General features: G+C 39.7%; 2 protein-coding genes across 2 annotated transcripts in view; both read left to right on the forward strand.

The window, feature by feature from the left end:
- EEIG2 (EEIG family member 2) overlaps positions 1–13916 on the forward strand; it is a 74644-nt gene that overhangs the window by 55066 nt on the left and 5662 nt on the right. The window contains exons 6-10 of the mRNA XM_050746521.1: positions 4774–4877; positions 8644–8739; positions 8872–9061; positions 9154–9281; positions 10086–10155. Coding sequence (XP_050602478.1) covers positions 4774–4877; positions 8644–8739; positions 8872–9061; positions 9154–9281; positions 10086–10155 — 588 coding nt within the window. The remainder of the gene's footprint in view (positions 1–4773; positions 4878–8643; positions 8740–8871; positions 9062–9153; positions 9282–10085; positions 10156–13916) is intronic.
- The window catches only part of STXBP3 (syntaxin binding protein 3), a 186488-nt gene continuing 174610 nt past the window's right edge, over positions 2039–13916 (forward strand). The window contains exon 1 of the mRNA XM_050746028.1: positions 2039–2048. The gene's annotated coding sequence lies outside the window, so the exon portion shown is untranslated. The remainder of the gene's footprint in view (positions 2049–13916) is intronic.

Consider the following 13916-nt stretch of genomic DNA (forward strand, 5'->3'; position numbering starts at 1 on the left):
CCTAGTATATAAAATTTTACTCTATATCCCCTCCAACTTAGGTAAGATGAGAATAAATTTTCTACTGGGCACTCTCCCCTATCTGTTTCTACAAGACCCTAAAAGATATCATGAAACCAGTTTTAAAAGTGTTGCTGTAATCCAAGTTCTTATTGTACAGATGAGGAAACTGAGGCACAGAGCAGTCGAGTGACTTTACTGAGTATCTTTGTCCAGTACGAAGATATAAATAACTGCTGGAGGGCTTCATTCTATTATTCTCTGCTTTTGTCTATCTTTAAATTTTTCATGATATAAATTTTTTTAATTTACTTGAGAAACAAGAGTACAGCAGATCCTTAGTCTCAAGTTTAAATCCTAGTTTTAATATTTTCTGAGCAGAAGATCTGTGACATAGATTGTATAATTCTTTTGAAGCACCAATTTTATACTATAAGATCAGAATTTATGAAGAAGACAGCTGGTAAGTCAGCCTAACCACCTACCCTAAACTTTATTTCATAGTTCTCTACAACTCATCAAATATCCACCAACTCTTGTAAAAGAATGAAACTCACTCTGAAAAGTGCTGATAAAGAAAAAAGATATTTTAAGAGAGAAATTGTATACTCTGCTGGCATTTGGGAATCTGGTGGCAAAGCAGATCTAGGGGTGATGTGGCAAAGCAGATCTAGGGGTGATATAAGTCTCTCGAATAGCAAGGTTCTGACGTGTTCATATTCCAAAAGGAAGGAAATTATCATTTGTGAAAATGATTTCATGAATGTTACTGTCTCTCAATTTTTAAAACAACTCTGTAATGTAAATACTATCCATGTTTTTGAGTAAGGACATTGAGACTAGGAGGTTAAGGAATTATTTCTTCCAGGGTCCCAGGATGCAGTCATTCATTCAGTACATGTGTATTGATTGCCTGCCACATGCCAAGACTTAACAAGCTAGAAAAGACCAGCCCCTGCTCTGAAGGGATTCATTGATTATGTGGGAGACAGGCAAACAGCATACAATGTCACTGGGGCACACAGGATAGGATCCCTAGCCACAGTTCCTTAGAAACCAGGGAAATCTTTACTGAGAAGGGGATGCTGAGCTAAGTTTAAGGGATGACTAGGAATTTACTAAGCACAGGAGGTAGGTAGGGACACCCCAGGACAGAAAACAGTTTGCACAAGTTTATGCCATCATTACAGGGCATTGAGTATTTAAGAAGTGTCAAGTAGGTAATATTGTCATTTTATGAGGTCATTTTTCACACATTCTTAACATTACTATAATGCAATCAAATTAATCCCATCTCTTTTTCGATACTTGATCTACATTAAGTGATTTCAGATGACGGATATAAAAGCATTTTCAGAACAAAAGAGGTAATAGAACAAAAACTGGCACATGGCAAGCACTCAGTGATTATTTATTCAACAAGACTGAGTTGTCCAGGGAGCTAAGAGAGCTGCCAAGGCCCAGCTAAGATTTTGGATTCTAAATTTGCTTTACTATTAGTCCCCATAGCCAATGAATTTTCTCCATAGTGCTTAGTTGCCCCAGTAATGGAGCAGTTAGTACAGATGGCTGATATTATGAAGGGTTGCAGTTCTTCAACCTGAGACAGCAGAACAAGGGGTGCCAAATTGAAGGTGTTGCTTAAAGAGTTGTGGCTGTGGAGTCAGGCTGGAAGGGAGAATGGAGCCAGAGGGGAAGAGAGAAGGAAGGGGCCAATGTTTGGGAGGGCTGAGGGCTGGAAAACAGGTGTAAGACACAGAGGGGATAGAGACATTGTAATCAGGTCACCTGTGAAAGAAACTGGCATTAAAAAGGTAATAATTTTTAGACATGCAGGCGTGAGTCAGCTATCAATGATTAATGACTATGACTATAGGCTCCGTTCTTTGTGTTTCTTCTTTATATTAGTTTTTCCCATTAAATATTTAATGCAGTGTGTTTTGTTTTGTTTTGTTTTGTTTTTCCACAAAGCTATTTTACATTATTTGAAAATACTGGCTGGGCATGGTGGCTCATGCCTGTAATCCCAACACTTTGGGAGGCCGGGGTGGGCGGATCACCTGAGGCCAGGAGTTCGAGACCAGCCTGGCCAACGTGGCAAAACCTTGTCTCTAATAAAAATACAAAAATTAGCTAGGCATGGTGACGGGCACCTGTAATCCCAGCTACTCGGGAGGCTGAGGCAGGAGAATCACTTCAACCCAGGAGGCAGAGGCTGCAGTGAGCCGAGATCGGGCCATTGCACTCCAGCCTGGGAAACAAGAGCAAAACTCCATCTCAAAAAAAAAAAGAAAAAAATATATATAGCTGTTGGTAATCCAAGAGGCAGGTCTAGGCCAGACTGCAAATTCTAAGGGATTTGAGTTTTATGCCGAAGAAGCTATGGAAGGGTTTTAAATAAGAGAGTAACATGTTCAGAGGCATGTTTCAGAAAGACCAGTGACAGTAGCATGGAGTAAAGGTTGGCAGACCAGCAAGGAGACCCTTGCAGTCAGCCCGGAGAAAGGTACAAAGCCAAAACTCCAGTAATTAGTAAAGATGGAAACGAGATGATAAGTAGGAAAAATACTAAATGAGGATCTGGGATTTGGAAATTGATTGGATATGGGAAAATGTTATTAGGAAGGAGGCAGAGGTGATATCCATAATTCTAGTTTTGATGACTTTGTGGATTACAATGACATTTACAGAGAGAGTAAAAGAAGAAAGCAGGTTTTGGGAAACATGAGTTTAGTTGGGTATATACTGAGTTTCATATATATGAGTTTCAAGGACAAATACTTGAAAGTGTCTCAATAGGGTATCTAAGTCTAGAATTTAGGAGATCCTAGGCTGGAAGTAGTCAATAAATGCAGTAGATTTAATAACAATCTTAAATGTCTCTATCCCCAAGAATCCGAGTAGCCTGAGAACTCCATTAAGATAACAGGGTAAGAATTTAAGAATTGCCATAAAGCAGATCAGCTTCATTATTCCTTCAACCACCTCCCTGTTTTATCTCAGGTCACCAAGGGATAGTTTCTAGGAAGATGTGGTTTTCCTCTGCAATATCAGCCTCAAAAGGTTAGGGATTGGCTGGGCATGGTAGCTCATACCTGTAATCCCAGCACTTCAGGTCAAGGTGGGAGGATCACTTGAGGCCAAGAGTTAGAGACCAGCCTGGGCAACATAACAAGACCCTGTCTCTACCAAAAAAAAAAAAAAAAAGTTTTTATAAGGTTAGGGATGTTTTCTAATAAAAATCCCTATGATAAAAAGAAAACACAATGGGATGACGACAGTCAACAATAATTTATTGTACATTTTAAAATAACTGAAAGAGTCTGGGTGCCATGGCTCACATCTGTCATCCCAGCACTTTGAGAGGCTGAGGCATATGGATTGCTTGAACCCAGGAGTTCGAGACCAGCCTGGACAACATAGGGAGAACTCCCCATCTCTACAGAAAAGAATTTTTAAGTCTCTACTAAATATTTTTTTAAAAAGCCAGGCATGGTTCTGTGTGCCTATAGTCCCCACTAATTGGGGAACTAAGGCAAAAGGATTACTTGAGCTGGAGAAGTGGAGACTGCAGTGAGCCATGATTGCACCACTGCACTCCAACCTGGGTGATAAAGCGAGACCCTGTCTCAAAATAAATAAGTAAAAAATAAGAGTATAATTGGACTGTTTGTAAGAAAGGATAAATGCTTGAGGTGATGGATACCCCATTTACCCTAATGTGATTATTATGCATGGCATGCCTATATCAAAATATCTCATGTAACTCATAAATATATATACCTACTATGTATCTACAAAAATAAAAAAATAAAAAATAGACTTTTTTTGAGACGGAGTCTCGCTGTCGCCCAGGCTGGAGTGCAATGGCGCGATCTCAGCTCACTGCAACCTCTGCCTCCTGGGTTCAAGCGATTCTCCTGCCTCAGCCTCCTGCGTAGCTGGAATTACAGATGCACGCCACCATGGCTGGCTAATTTTTGTGTTTTTAGTTGAGACTGGGTTTCACCATGTTGGCCAGGCTTGTCTGGAACTCCTGACCTCAGGTGATCCACCCGCCTCGGCCTCCCAAAGTGCTGGGATTACAGGCGTGAGCCACTGCACCTGGCCAAAATTTTTTAAAGGAAAAAAAACTGTTTGAAATTAAACTTACACCTCCTTGCTTCACAGCTTTTATGTGGAATAAGAGTTTGAATTAACCAATGAAAATAGATCCATTACTACTCCCAGAGAATCCAATCCAAAAAGCAAATCTAAACAACTGGGCCTCTCTGTAGACTCTCCCTGGGCAGATGAACTGTTTACAGAGATGAAGGTAGAAGATAAAACCGTGGATACTATTCAAGAAGCAAGTGGAGCCAGCCAGGGAACACAGGCTCTAAAGCAGGAGGCACGAGGCATTCTCCTCCCAGCCTGATTCAAAAGGGCTTGGCGCTGCCTTCCTCAGCTGAAACGTGCCATCCTGAGTTGACAGTTAGAGCAACACTCCCTTGACCAGTGCCGGGTTCACACTGACAGAGGCCTCTCTTTTTAGGACTCTATGGAGACAATGCCCTTTTCTTGTTATGTAAAAAAAAACCTTTTTCTCTTATGAATTGTATTCAAATTTGAAAAGATGCTTATACGTTATCTGCTGATCTTTATGACTTTCACCCTCAAAGGGGTAACATTACCCAGCAGTTTATGCCAGGGCTTCCTCAGCTTACCAATCAATGACTGTGTTGCCAACTTTGAGGCTCCCCCACAACTCCAGTTTGCAAATGTTTTTTACAGGCCTCCCTCCACTTCAATGTCTATACCAATTGCTGGCGAATCTGAATCTTTGCAAGAAGATAGAAAAGGTGGAGAGACTCTCAAAGTGCATCTTGGAATAGCAGGTATGGATGTGTGGCTTACTGGTTTTGTAATTTGTGAGAGACTACTTGATGCCCTAAAAATTCCCAAAGCCCTTCCAGATTTAAAATTGTGTGGATATTTGACTTGAAACAGGCCAATAAGAATCAGCAGTTTTAATTATGTAATTCTTGGTTGGTCCAGTGCTTTATTTAGTCTAAAGTATTGTGCTCTGACAGATTAAAAACTAGATGTTACAATGACACTCCGGTCATCACTGTATGCATCTACCCCCCACAAGTACAACAGAATACTACAGGATTTTTTCCATTTTTCCTATTCCATTACCCTGCAACTTCTGTAAAGCAACTTCTGCCTCTCAGGTGTTGCTCCTCTTCCATGAATCGCTTTCCCTCTGTCAGTGGTTCTCAAGCCCTAGTGTGCATCAGTCACCTGGAGGGCTTGTGAAAACACAGGTTGCGGGCGCAGCAGCCAGAGTGTTTGATTCAGTAGATCTGGCTTAGAGCCTGAAGTTTTGTATTACTAAGACATTCCCACAAGACCCTGATGCTGCTAGTCCCTGACCACACCTTGAGATGCACATTTCCAGGCACACTTCTGGCAGCAGTCAGAATCTGCTCCAGAAGTAAAAGCGTGGTGGGGAAAATGTCAAGGTCACAGGAGGAAAAGGACTTAGGAGCTTCCTTCTGTCTTCAGTATTATGGGAACAGGATGTATTGTTGGAAAGAAGGGAAAGAAAGGTGAAGTGATATAATTAACCCTTTCACTACCTTTTAAAATATGCAAATATATGGTTTCTTATAAATAATGGTGACTCTGAAATGTCCTGTTTTGGGATCAGTGGATCTTTTGGGAACTTGTAACCATTCCATTAGCTCCTTCTCTTCAGCATGTAAATATTCTGAATTCTTTCTCATATTGAAAAAATAAAAACAAAAACTCCTTAGCCCTACATCCTTCTCTATCTACTGCTCTCCCTTAGGCTCCAGCAGGCTGGCACATGTGCTCACATGCTCTGTGTCTTTCCCCACCCTGCCCCAAATATATAGAGACCTCTCTCTCTCTCTCTCTCTCTCTCTCTCTCTCTCTCTCTGTGTGTGTGTGTGTGTGTGTAGAGAGAGAGAGAGAGAGAGAGAGAGAGATCAGCAAGAGATGATATATGTACCACACATTTCTTATAGCCAAAACTTCTAGAAATAATATACCATTTATTCCTGAACACAGTAGCCATCTGGCTTCCATTGTCTGCCCTCTCTTGATGCTATCCCCAGATACATGATTGTCAACTCCTGTGGATATTTGTTCTGGTCTCATCTGATGGCCAGTTATTCTTTCTTGACGCTTTCTCTTCCCTCAGCTCCTTTCTGACCTTTCCTTTTCTAGCTTCTTAGAGTCTTCTTCATCTTCCTCCGACTTCCCTTTACATATTGATGTTCCACAGGGTTTGGTCCCCTCACTTCCTTGAGCAATGCCATCTATACCCTTGGCTTTATCTGTCACATAAATGTAAACGTGATTGTTTGGTGTAAATGTGATCAAATGCTTTGGGGAAAGGTCCACTTCATACCAAATGTTACACTGAAATTCATCTGTTTCTCTTTCTCCCCGGCCAGACTCTTAAGTTTTTCATGATCAGGTCTTATTTATCTCTGTATCTCCGGCAGAAGGCCCGGGACACAGTAGATGTTGAGTGACTGTTGAATAGGCATCCTTAGGTGTCTAATTCCGCATATCTAGCACAAGTCTTCCTACCTTTTCCTCCTGTCTTTTCTACCTCAGTTTTCCTGACACAAACTTCTGCTTTGTTATTGAGTCCTGCTATTTGTACCTAGGAAACATCTCTCACTCTCAGCCGGATTACTATGAAAACCTTCACTCATACGCCCCCCGTTTATCCTGTTGCCAAAGTCTTCTTCCCAAAATGTAGATCTGATCATGTCACACCCTTCCTTGAAGCCACTGAACTGTTTCCTTCTTTAAACTCATAGAAAGTTCTTCATCAACAGGCATCTACTCATCTTTCTAGCCTCTTTGCCCTCAGTTGTTATACTACACTACCCTATATGCCAACTTTACCAAACAATCTGCTTCCCTACAAACAAGGCATGCTCTTCCTGGTGCTTTTCCTTGCTCAGAAGTTCCCAAACATTGCTCAAGTCCTGGGGTTAACCTCCTCTGTGAGGTCTTTCCCCCATTACCAGGTTGTGTCAGATGCACTGTCCTTTGGAGCTCTTAACAGCTGCCTTTTGGTGCTTGTATTTTTGTACTTACCACATTGTATAAGTTTTGCTTCTACCTCTAAACTCTAAGCATGTATTTTGTCTTACTTATTTTGTACTTCCTATACCTTGTACAGTATTAGGCACCTGACTTGATAAAATATTAATAAATATTGATTGAATGAATAAATTTTGAAAACCAGAAGATATGTGGATGACTTAAGATCTGAGCCAAACCCAGAAGTAAAGAGCGCTGCATAACTCTTGATATGAACTAACTTTTTGAGTTCAGATTTTGCTGCATGTTTGGGTTTGGACCACTGTAGAGATGCTTGGGCCACTTATACTCTGTCCAGCAATGAGAAACCTTTGCAGAAGGACCAGGTTACTCCAGTAGCTTCCTTGTTTTGCAGCATTTGTTGGTCCAACTGCATGCAATATCATTTATAGAATGGTTGCTATAATAGCTATGTTAGTTGCTTTCCTTCTGCTTCTATGTTAAAAACGGTTCTTGTTTCCAAATATGATTGTGCCCTAGGGAAAATGGTCACAGTTCTGCATTCTCTGGAAGAAGCCTGGTTCTGAAAATATATAATTGGCACCTGGAATATACACATAATCAGAAACTATTAGAAATGGCTTTGACACTGCCTTTTGTACATTTACTTTGAATCTGAATACTATAATCACTTTCTTAAGAACTTTTATTCTCAGTGCAACATCCCATGCTGTGTTGATTTAAGCCACAGATATTGCCCAAATTACAGCCTAGCACTAGCAACACTAACATTAAAGTAATAGAGTACTCTGTAGCTTGTTGTTGTGATGGATTTTTAAGGAAGCAGTATTTGCTTAGAAACCACACTAAAACCTACCAATTTTGTGAATATTTATAAGAATACATCAGGCTGGGCGCAGTGGCTCAAGCCTGCAATCCCAGCACTTTGGGAGGCCGAGACAGGCAGATCACAAGGTCAGGAGATCAAGACCATCCTGGTTAACACGGTGAAACCCCGTCTCTACTAAAAAATACAAAAAAACTAGCCGGGTGAGGTGGCTGGTGCCTGTAGTCCCAGCTACTCGGGAGGCTGAGGCAGGAGAATGGCGTAAACCCGGGAGGCGGAGCTTGCAGTGAGCTGAGATCCGGCCACTGCACTCCAGCCTAGGTGACAGAGCAAGACTCCGTCTCAAAAAAAAAAAAAAAAAAAAAAAAAGAATACATCAGAGTCGTTTTTATTGGAGAATACTGAACACTAAAACTATAGCAGTTTTAAGATAGAGTGCTGTTAAATGTTTTGAAAAACAGGAGTTTATTGCATGGACTGAACTAATAAGGACCGAAATAATTTTTTTAATGTTATGAAAAATATAATACTAAGGTATTTAAATACTTTGTATTTCTTGCAATACAGTTATTTCCATTGTACTGACTTAAAAGGATATCTCTCATTTTTTAGCTTATTGTTTTGATAATGAACTTGGCAGAGTTTATAAAGTCTGCAGATTAGAATACAAGCTGACCGTTCACTTTTTGGCAATAAGAATGACATCATGTTATGACATATTACAGATCTTTCAGCAAAGAGTGCCTCTGTTCCAGACGAACTTGGTGCCTGTGGACATTCTAGAACATCAAGCTATGCAAGCCAGCAGTCAAAAGTATCAGGTAGAGGCTAACAGTGAAGTTGAATTCCTTACTGTTCCAAAGGGACTTGAAACTGCTGTGGTGTGGGGGAAGGATGTCAGATTGCAGAGTGTTTGATATGAGTATGATATCCAAGGTGATTTTCTCTGACAGGGTATAGCACATGTCACTCCCGGTCATCTAGTTTCTCTGAGCTCTGCCACAGAAGAAATACCTCAGTGGGAAGCACATCAACAGGAGTTGAAAGTATTCTAGAGCCATGTGATGAAATCGAGCAGAAAATCACTGAGCCAAATCTTGATACAGCTGATAAAGAAGATACAGCTTCAGAAAAACTCAACAGGTATCCTTTTAGTTTAAAGAATAAATTTTAATTTTAAAAAAACTTTGTTTTCATAACATAATAAAAAGGAAAAAATGTAATTCTTTTCAAAGATGCCCAGTGAAACAAGATTCTGTAGAATCTCAGCTGAAGCGAGTTGATGACACCAGGGTGGATGCAGATGACATTGTGGAGAAAATATTACAAAGTCAAGACTTCAGCCTTGATTCCAGTGCTGAAGGTGTGTAGATAACTGTTAAGCATAGATTCCTGTAATCCAGGTTTTTGTAATCTGTGTAATCAGCAGTAAAGAGGCTCAGAACATCATGATATGACTGTTGCATATTTGTATAGTAAATTTCATGCCCATAAAAATCTCAAGATAACTTTATAACTCATTTATTAATGAGAATGATTATTGAATTTAGAAAAAACACATTTTAGTTAAAAGTGATCAATTTTAAATAAAACATGTATTGTGTTTTTAATTATGCCCAGATGTCTACAATGTTTGTATACCTAATGATAGGTATCTACATCTGCTTTTGTTACAAGTGCTTTAAGCCACAGTTGTAATTTGGAGGTGGTCTTAGAACAATAATAGTGAATAATGGAATCCTTCATTCCCTCCTTAGAATTTTCACTGAAACTGAAAATTTGTATGCCACCAATTTGAAAGATATAATTACTCATGTTGATGTGAATAGAAAGCACTTAACAATGGACTTATTTTCATTATGTAGCTGGGTATAAAGAGAAATAATTAAACCTTACTTATGGAAATTTGTAGGAAGAGCTATCTCCATTACTCAGCTAAAAGAAAAAGAGCTTTAGAAAAGTTGGTGAGCAATAACCTTTAGAGTATCTTTTAAATTGCCTATTTTAAAACATGTGTATGTAACTTTGGTTTTTAAGTTATTTCTTTAATAAACTGAATTGTAAAATATGGATTATTACAATATCAATACTATTTGACAATATCAATACTATTTGACAATAGTCTAATAATTGTGCATGTAACAAACATTTTAAATGTGTATTGCAGAAGAAGGACTAAGGCTATTTGTGGGTCCTGGGGGAAGTACAACCTTTGGCAGTCATCATCTTCCAAATAGGTAAGTAGTACAAATAGTGTCTTATTAAAATATAGACTAATTTTTTTTTTAATCATGAGTAGAGGATGATGGTTGCAAAGTTTATATTAGGCTGAAGCTAGGAAACACAGCAGTAGTTACATAAGAAGAGTTACAGCTCTTAGCGTAGCTCTGTTTCCTTTATTCTGGATATGTTTGACATTATATTTTATAAATTAGTTTTTAATTTCCTTAGAAGTATTTTTAAAGTGTATTAGTCAAGGACCAGTAGACCATTGGGAAAGCTGCAATATAAAAGCACATTTAGAAAAGAGTACATAGTCTTTTAAAACATTAATTTTTTATTAATTTATTTTCTAGAGACAGTGCTGTTTCCCAGGCTGGAATGCAGTGGTGCAATCATAGATCACTGTAACCTCAAACTCCTCAGCTCAAGTGATCCTCCTGCCTTAGCCTCTTGAGTAGCTGGGACCATAGGCATGTGCCACTGTACATCACTAGTCTGATATTTTAGGAAGAGCAAAGCAAAATTACATTCTCAGTCAATGGTGTTATCTTTTCTGAGCAGTTACACAGCCACTGAGCAACTTAAGCTGCTGTTAACCTTTCTTGTACTCTCCTTTTCTCCACCCCACTGCCATACATATTAAGAAAAGTTCTGAAAACCAAATACCGTTTTGCTAGTTATTCAGATGCAGATGAAGAAAAGTCACCTGCCAAACTTACCACTGATTATCAGCACTGCAGCAGGTAACAGTGAGCACAGACACCAAGGACAGTGTAGGAATTCTGATCACTCCCTTGCTCCTTACAGCCTGCTCCCCACACTTCTGTGCACCCCTAATTCCATTCCATGTCATATTTATGTAGAGTCCCTGCAAAACTACAGAGTGAGTCACAGTTTCAGGGGGGAGCCCCTTGGACCAAGACAGTTATTTTATTCTCTCATGCTCAAAACCTAAAAGAATTTTGCATTCATTTCTTTTACTAATACTCATTTTAATGAGTACCTCCTATTTGTCCAGCACATTACAAGGCTCAAAAATAGACTAACAGCAAAAACCTACATCAACAATTAACTACAATCAGATATCATAGGTAGGTAAGAGAGAGACATATAAAACTACTTCCAGGGAGTAATGTGAAAAAGGATTTACAGAAGATATAACACTATTTAGATCTTTAATTGACTCATCTGCTCATTAAATTCAGTAACTGTTTCTTGGGCCAATTTCTGGGTAAGAATGCAAGTAGAAAAGACCAAGCTCTTACCCTCTGCCGGCTTATGGTCTAGCACATGGGGCTGGCAGGCTATAGCTCATAGGCCAAATTGGCCCACTGCCTGTATTTATAAAGTTTCATTGGAACACAACTATGCCTGTTTATTTGTATAGTGTTTATGGCTGCTTTGATGCATTACAGTAGCAGAGCTGAGTGGTGCCACAGAGACTCTGTGGCCCACAAAGCCTACAATATTTACTGTCTGACTCTTTCTTACAGATGAGATGGACAAACTAAAAATCGTAACATTATAATAAATACTGTAATAGAGAGAAGTAGAGGGAAGTTTGAGAGAACAGAAACGGGACCTCAGAGTTCACACTTGAAGAGAGACTTTGGGAGAATAAAAAATAAGTGGGGGACTTATAAGGTGAATATGATGAATATGAATACTCCTGGTAATGGGAACAAATAGAATGAGTTTATAAGTACAGTTATTATATATAATTATAATAAACATATAGCAACTATAGGTAGCATTGAGCATTTATTAGTTATATGCCAAGCACAGGTACATATATATTTTTTTATCCAATTCTTATATAGTATCTTTCAGTGCTCACAACATACTACAATTAGTTTGGTGTTTTTTTTTTAATGGAAACAAAGATACAAAGAAGTAATTTTAGGCTGGATGTGGTGGCTCACACCTGTAATCCCAGCACTTTGGGAGGCTGAGGCGGGTGGATCACTTGAGATCAGGAGTTCAAGACCAGCCTGGCCAACATGGCAAAATCCCGTCTCTACTAAAAATACAAAAACTAGCTGGGCGTGGTGGTGGGCACCTGTAATCCCAGCTACTTGGGAGGCTGAGGCAGGAAAATCACTTGAACCCAGGAGATGGAGGCTGCAGTGAGCCAAGATTGTACCACTGCACTCCAGCCTCTGCGACAGAATGAGACTGTCTCAAAAAAAAAAAAAGAAGAAGAAGAAGAAGTAATTTGCCCAAGGCCTTAAAACTAGTAAGTGGTAAAACCAAGATTAAAACTCATGTCTCTTTGAGTCCAAATCCCATTGTACTTAACCACTATATCTTACTATATCTTACCAAATCCCATTGTACTTAACACATTAATAATATAACATAGTTCAGGTTCTTCTGAGGAGAGGGGGTTGTGAACAGGTATTTAAGGGCATGAGGATGGCAAGCATCTCTGGGCTAGGCTGTAAAGGGCCTCACTTGCCATAACAAAGTTTCTTCTTCTCATGTTCACAGTGGGGAGCCATTGGCTGTCCTTGCAGGGAAGTGACCTATCAGATTGGCATTTTAGAAAAATAACTGGCTATTATTTGAAGGGTAGATCAGAGCAAAGAGAGACCAGTAGCAGGAGGAACCAGGTAGAAAAGTAACATTTATAAGGACAGTGGTATGAAGGATGGAGAGAACATACGTTTTTGAGTTAGAGACTTGGGTTCACATCCTAGCCAGACCACTTTTGGGGCCTGAGTAAATCACTTAACTTCAATAGAATTTTAGTTATTAAAAGTAGGAATAACCATGCCTATCTCATGGAGTAATTTTAAAGGGCAAATGACATAATATACTCAGTAAACCCGGGCTTTATTTATTTAAGTAGAGGAACAGCAGAAAATATAGTTCCAACCAAATGGTATTTTTTTCTAAGAGATAGGGTCTCACCCTGTCACCAAGCTGGAGTGCAGTGATGCACTCTCGGCTCACTGCAATCTTCAACCCCAGGCTCAGCCTGCTGAGTAGCTAGGACTACAGGCAGGTACCACTACGCTCAGCATTTTTTTTTTTTTTGTAGAGACAGAGTCTCGCTGTGTTGTCCAGGCTGGTCTCAAACTCCTGGCCTCAAGTGATCCTCCCACTACAGCCTCTCAAAGTGCTAGGATTACAGGCATGAGCTGTTGTGCCAAGCCTTCAACCAAGAGGAATTTAAATAGTAAATGATCAAAAGCATGGACTGTCTTATCAGACTGCCTGGGGTCAAGTCCTAGCTCTTCCACTATTGATTGATATTATTGACCTCTGTAAGGCTCCGTTTCCTTGCCTATAAAATGAGAGTGATAAAGAAGATACTGAACTCATAGGATGTAACATTAAATTAGATGACTTACGTAAAGTTTTTTGGTTTTCATTTTTGAAAGACAGGGTCTCACTCTGTTGCCCAGGCTGGGGCACAGTGATGTGATTACAGTTCACTGCAGCCTCCAATTCCTGCACTCAAGTGATCCTCCTGCCTCAGCCTCCTGAGTAGCTAGGACTATAGGTGTGAGCCACCACGCCCAGCTTTTCTTTTTTAACTTTGTGTGGAGATGAGGTCTTGCTGTGTTGCCCAGGATACAGCCTGGCCCACTTGGGTTTTCTCACTGGGACCTGCATGCACCTGCCCACTTGTCTTTAGGGACATTAAATTTTTTCTGACAAGAAGTCTGTCTGTATTTTTATTTTATTCTTCTGTATGTGATTTGTCTTTTATATATATCTGGCTGCTTTTAAGATTTTCTGTTTATTACTGGTTTTTAGCACTTTGGCT

The sequence above is a fragment of the Macaca thibetana genome, chromosome 1 (assembly GCF_024542745.1).
Source record: "Macaca thibetana thibetana isolate TM-01 chromosome 1, ASM2454274v1, whole genome shotgun sequence".
Classification (NCBI taxonomy): Eukaryota; Metazoa; Chordata; class Mammalia; order Primates; family Cercopithecidae; genus Macaca; species Macaca thibetana.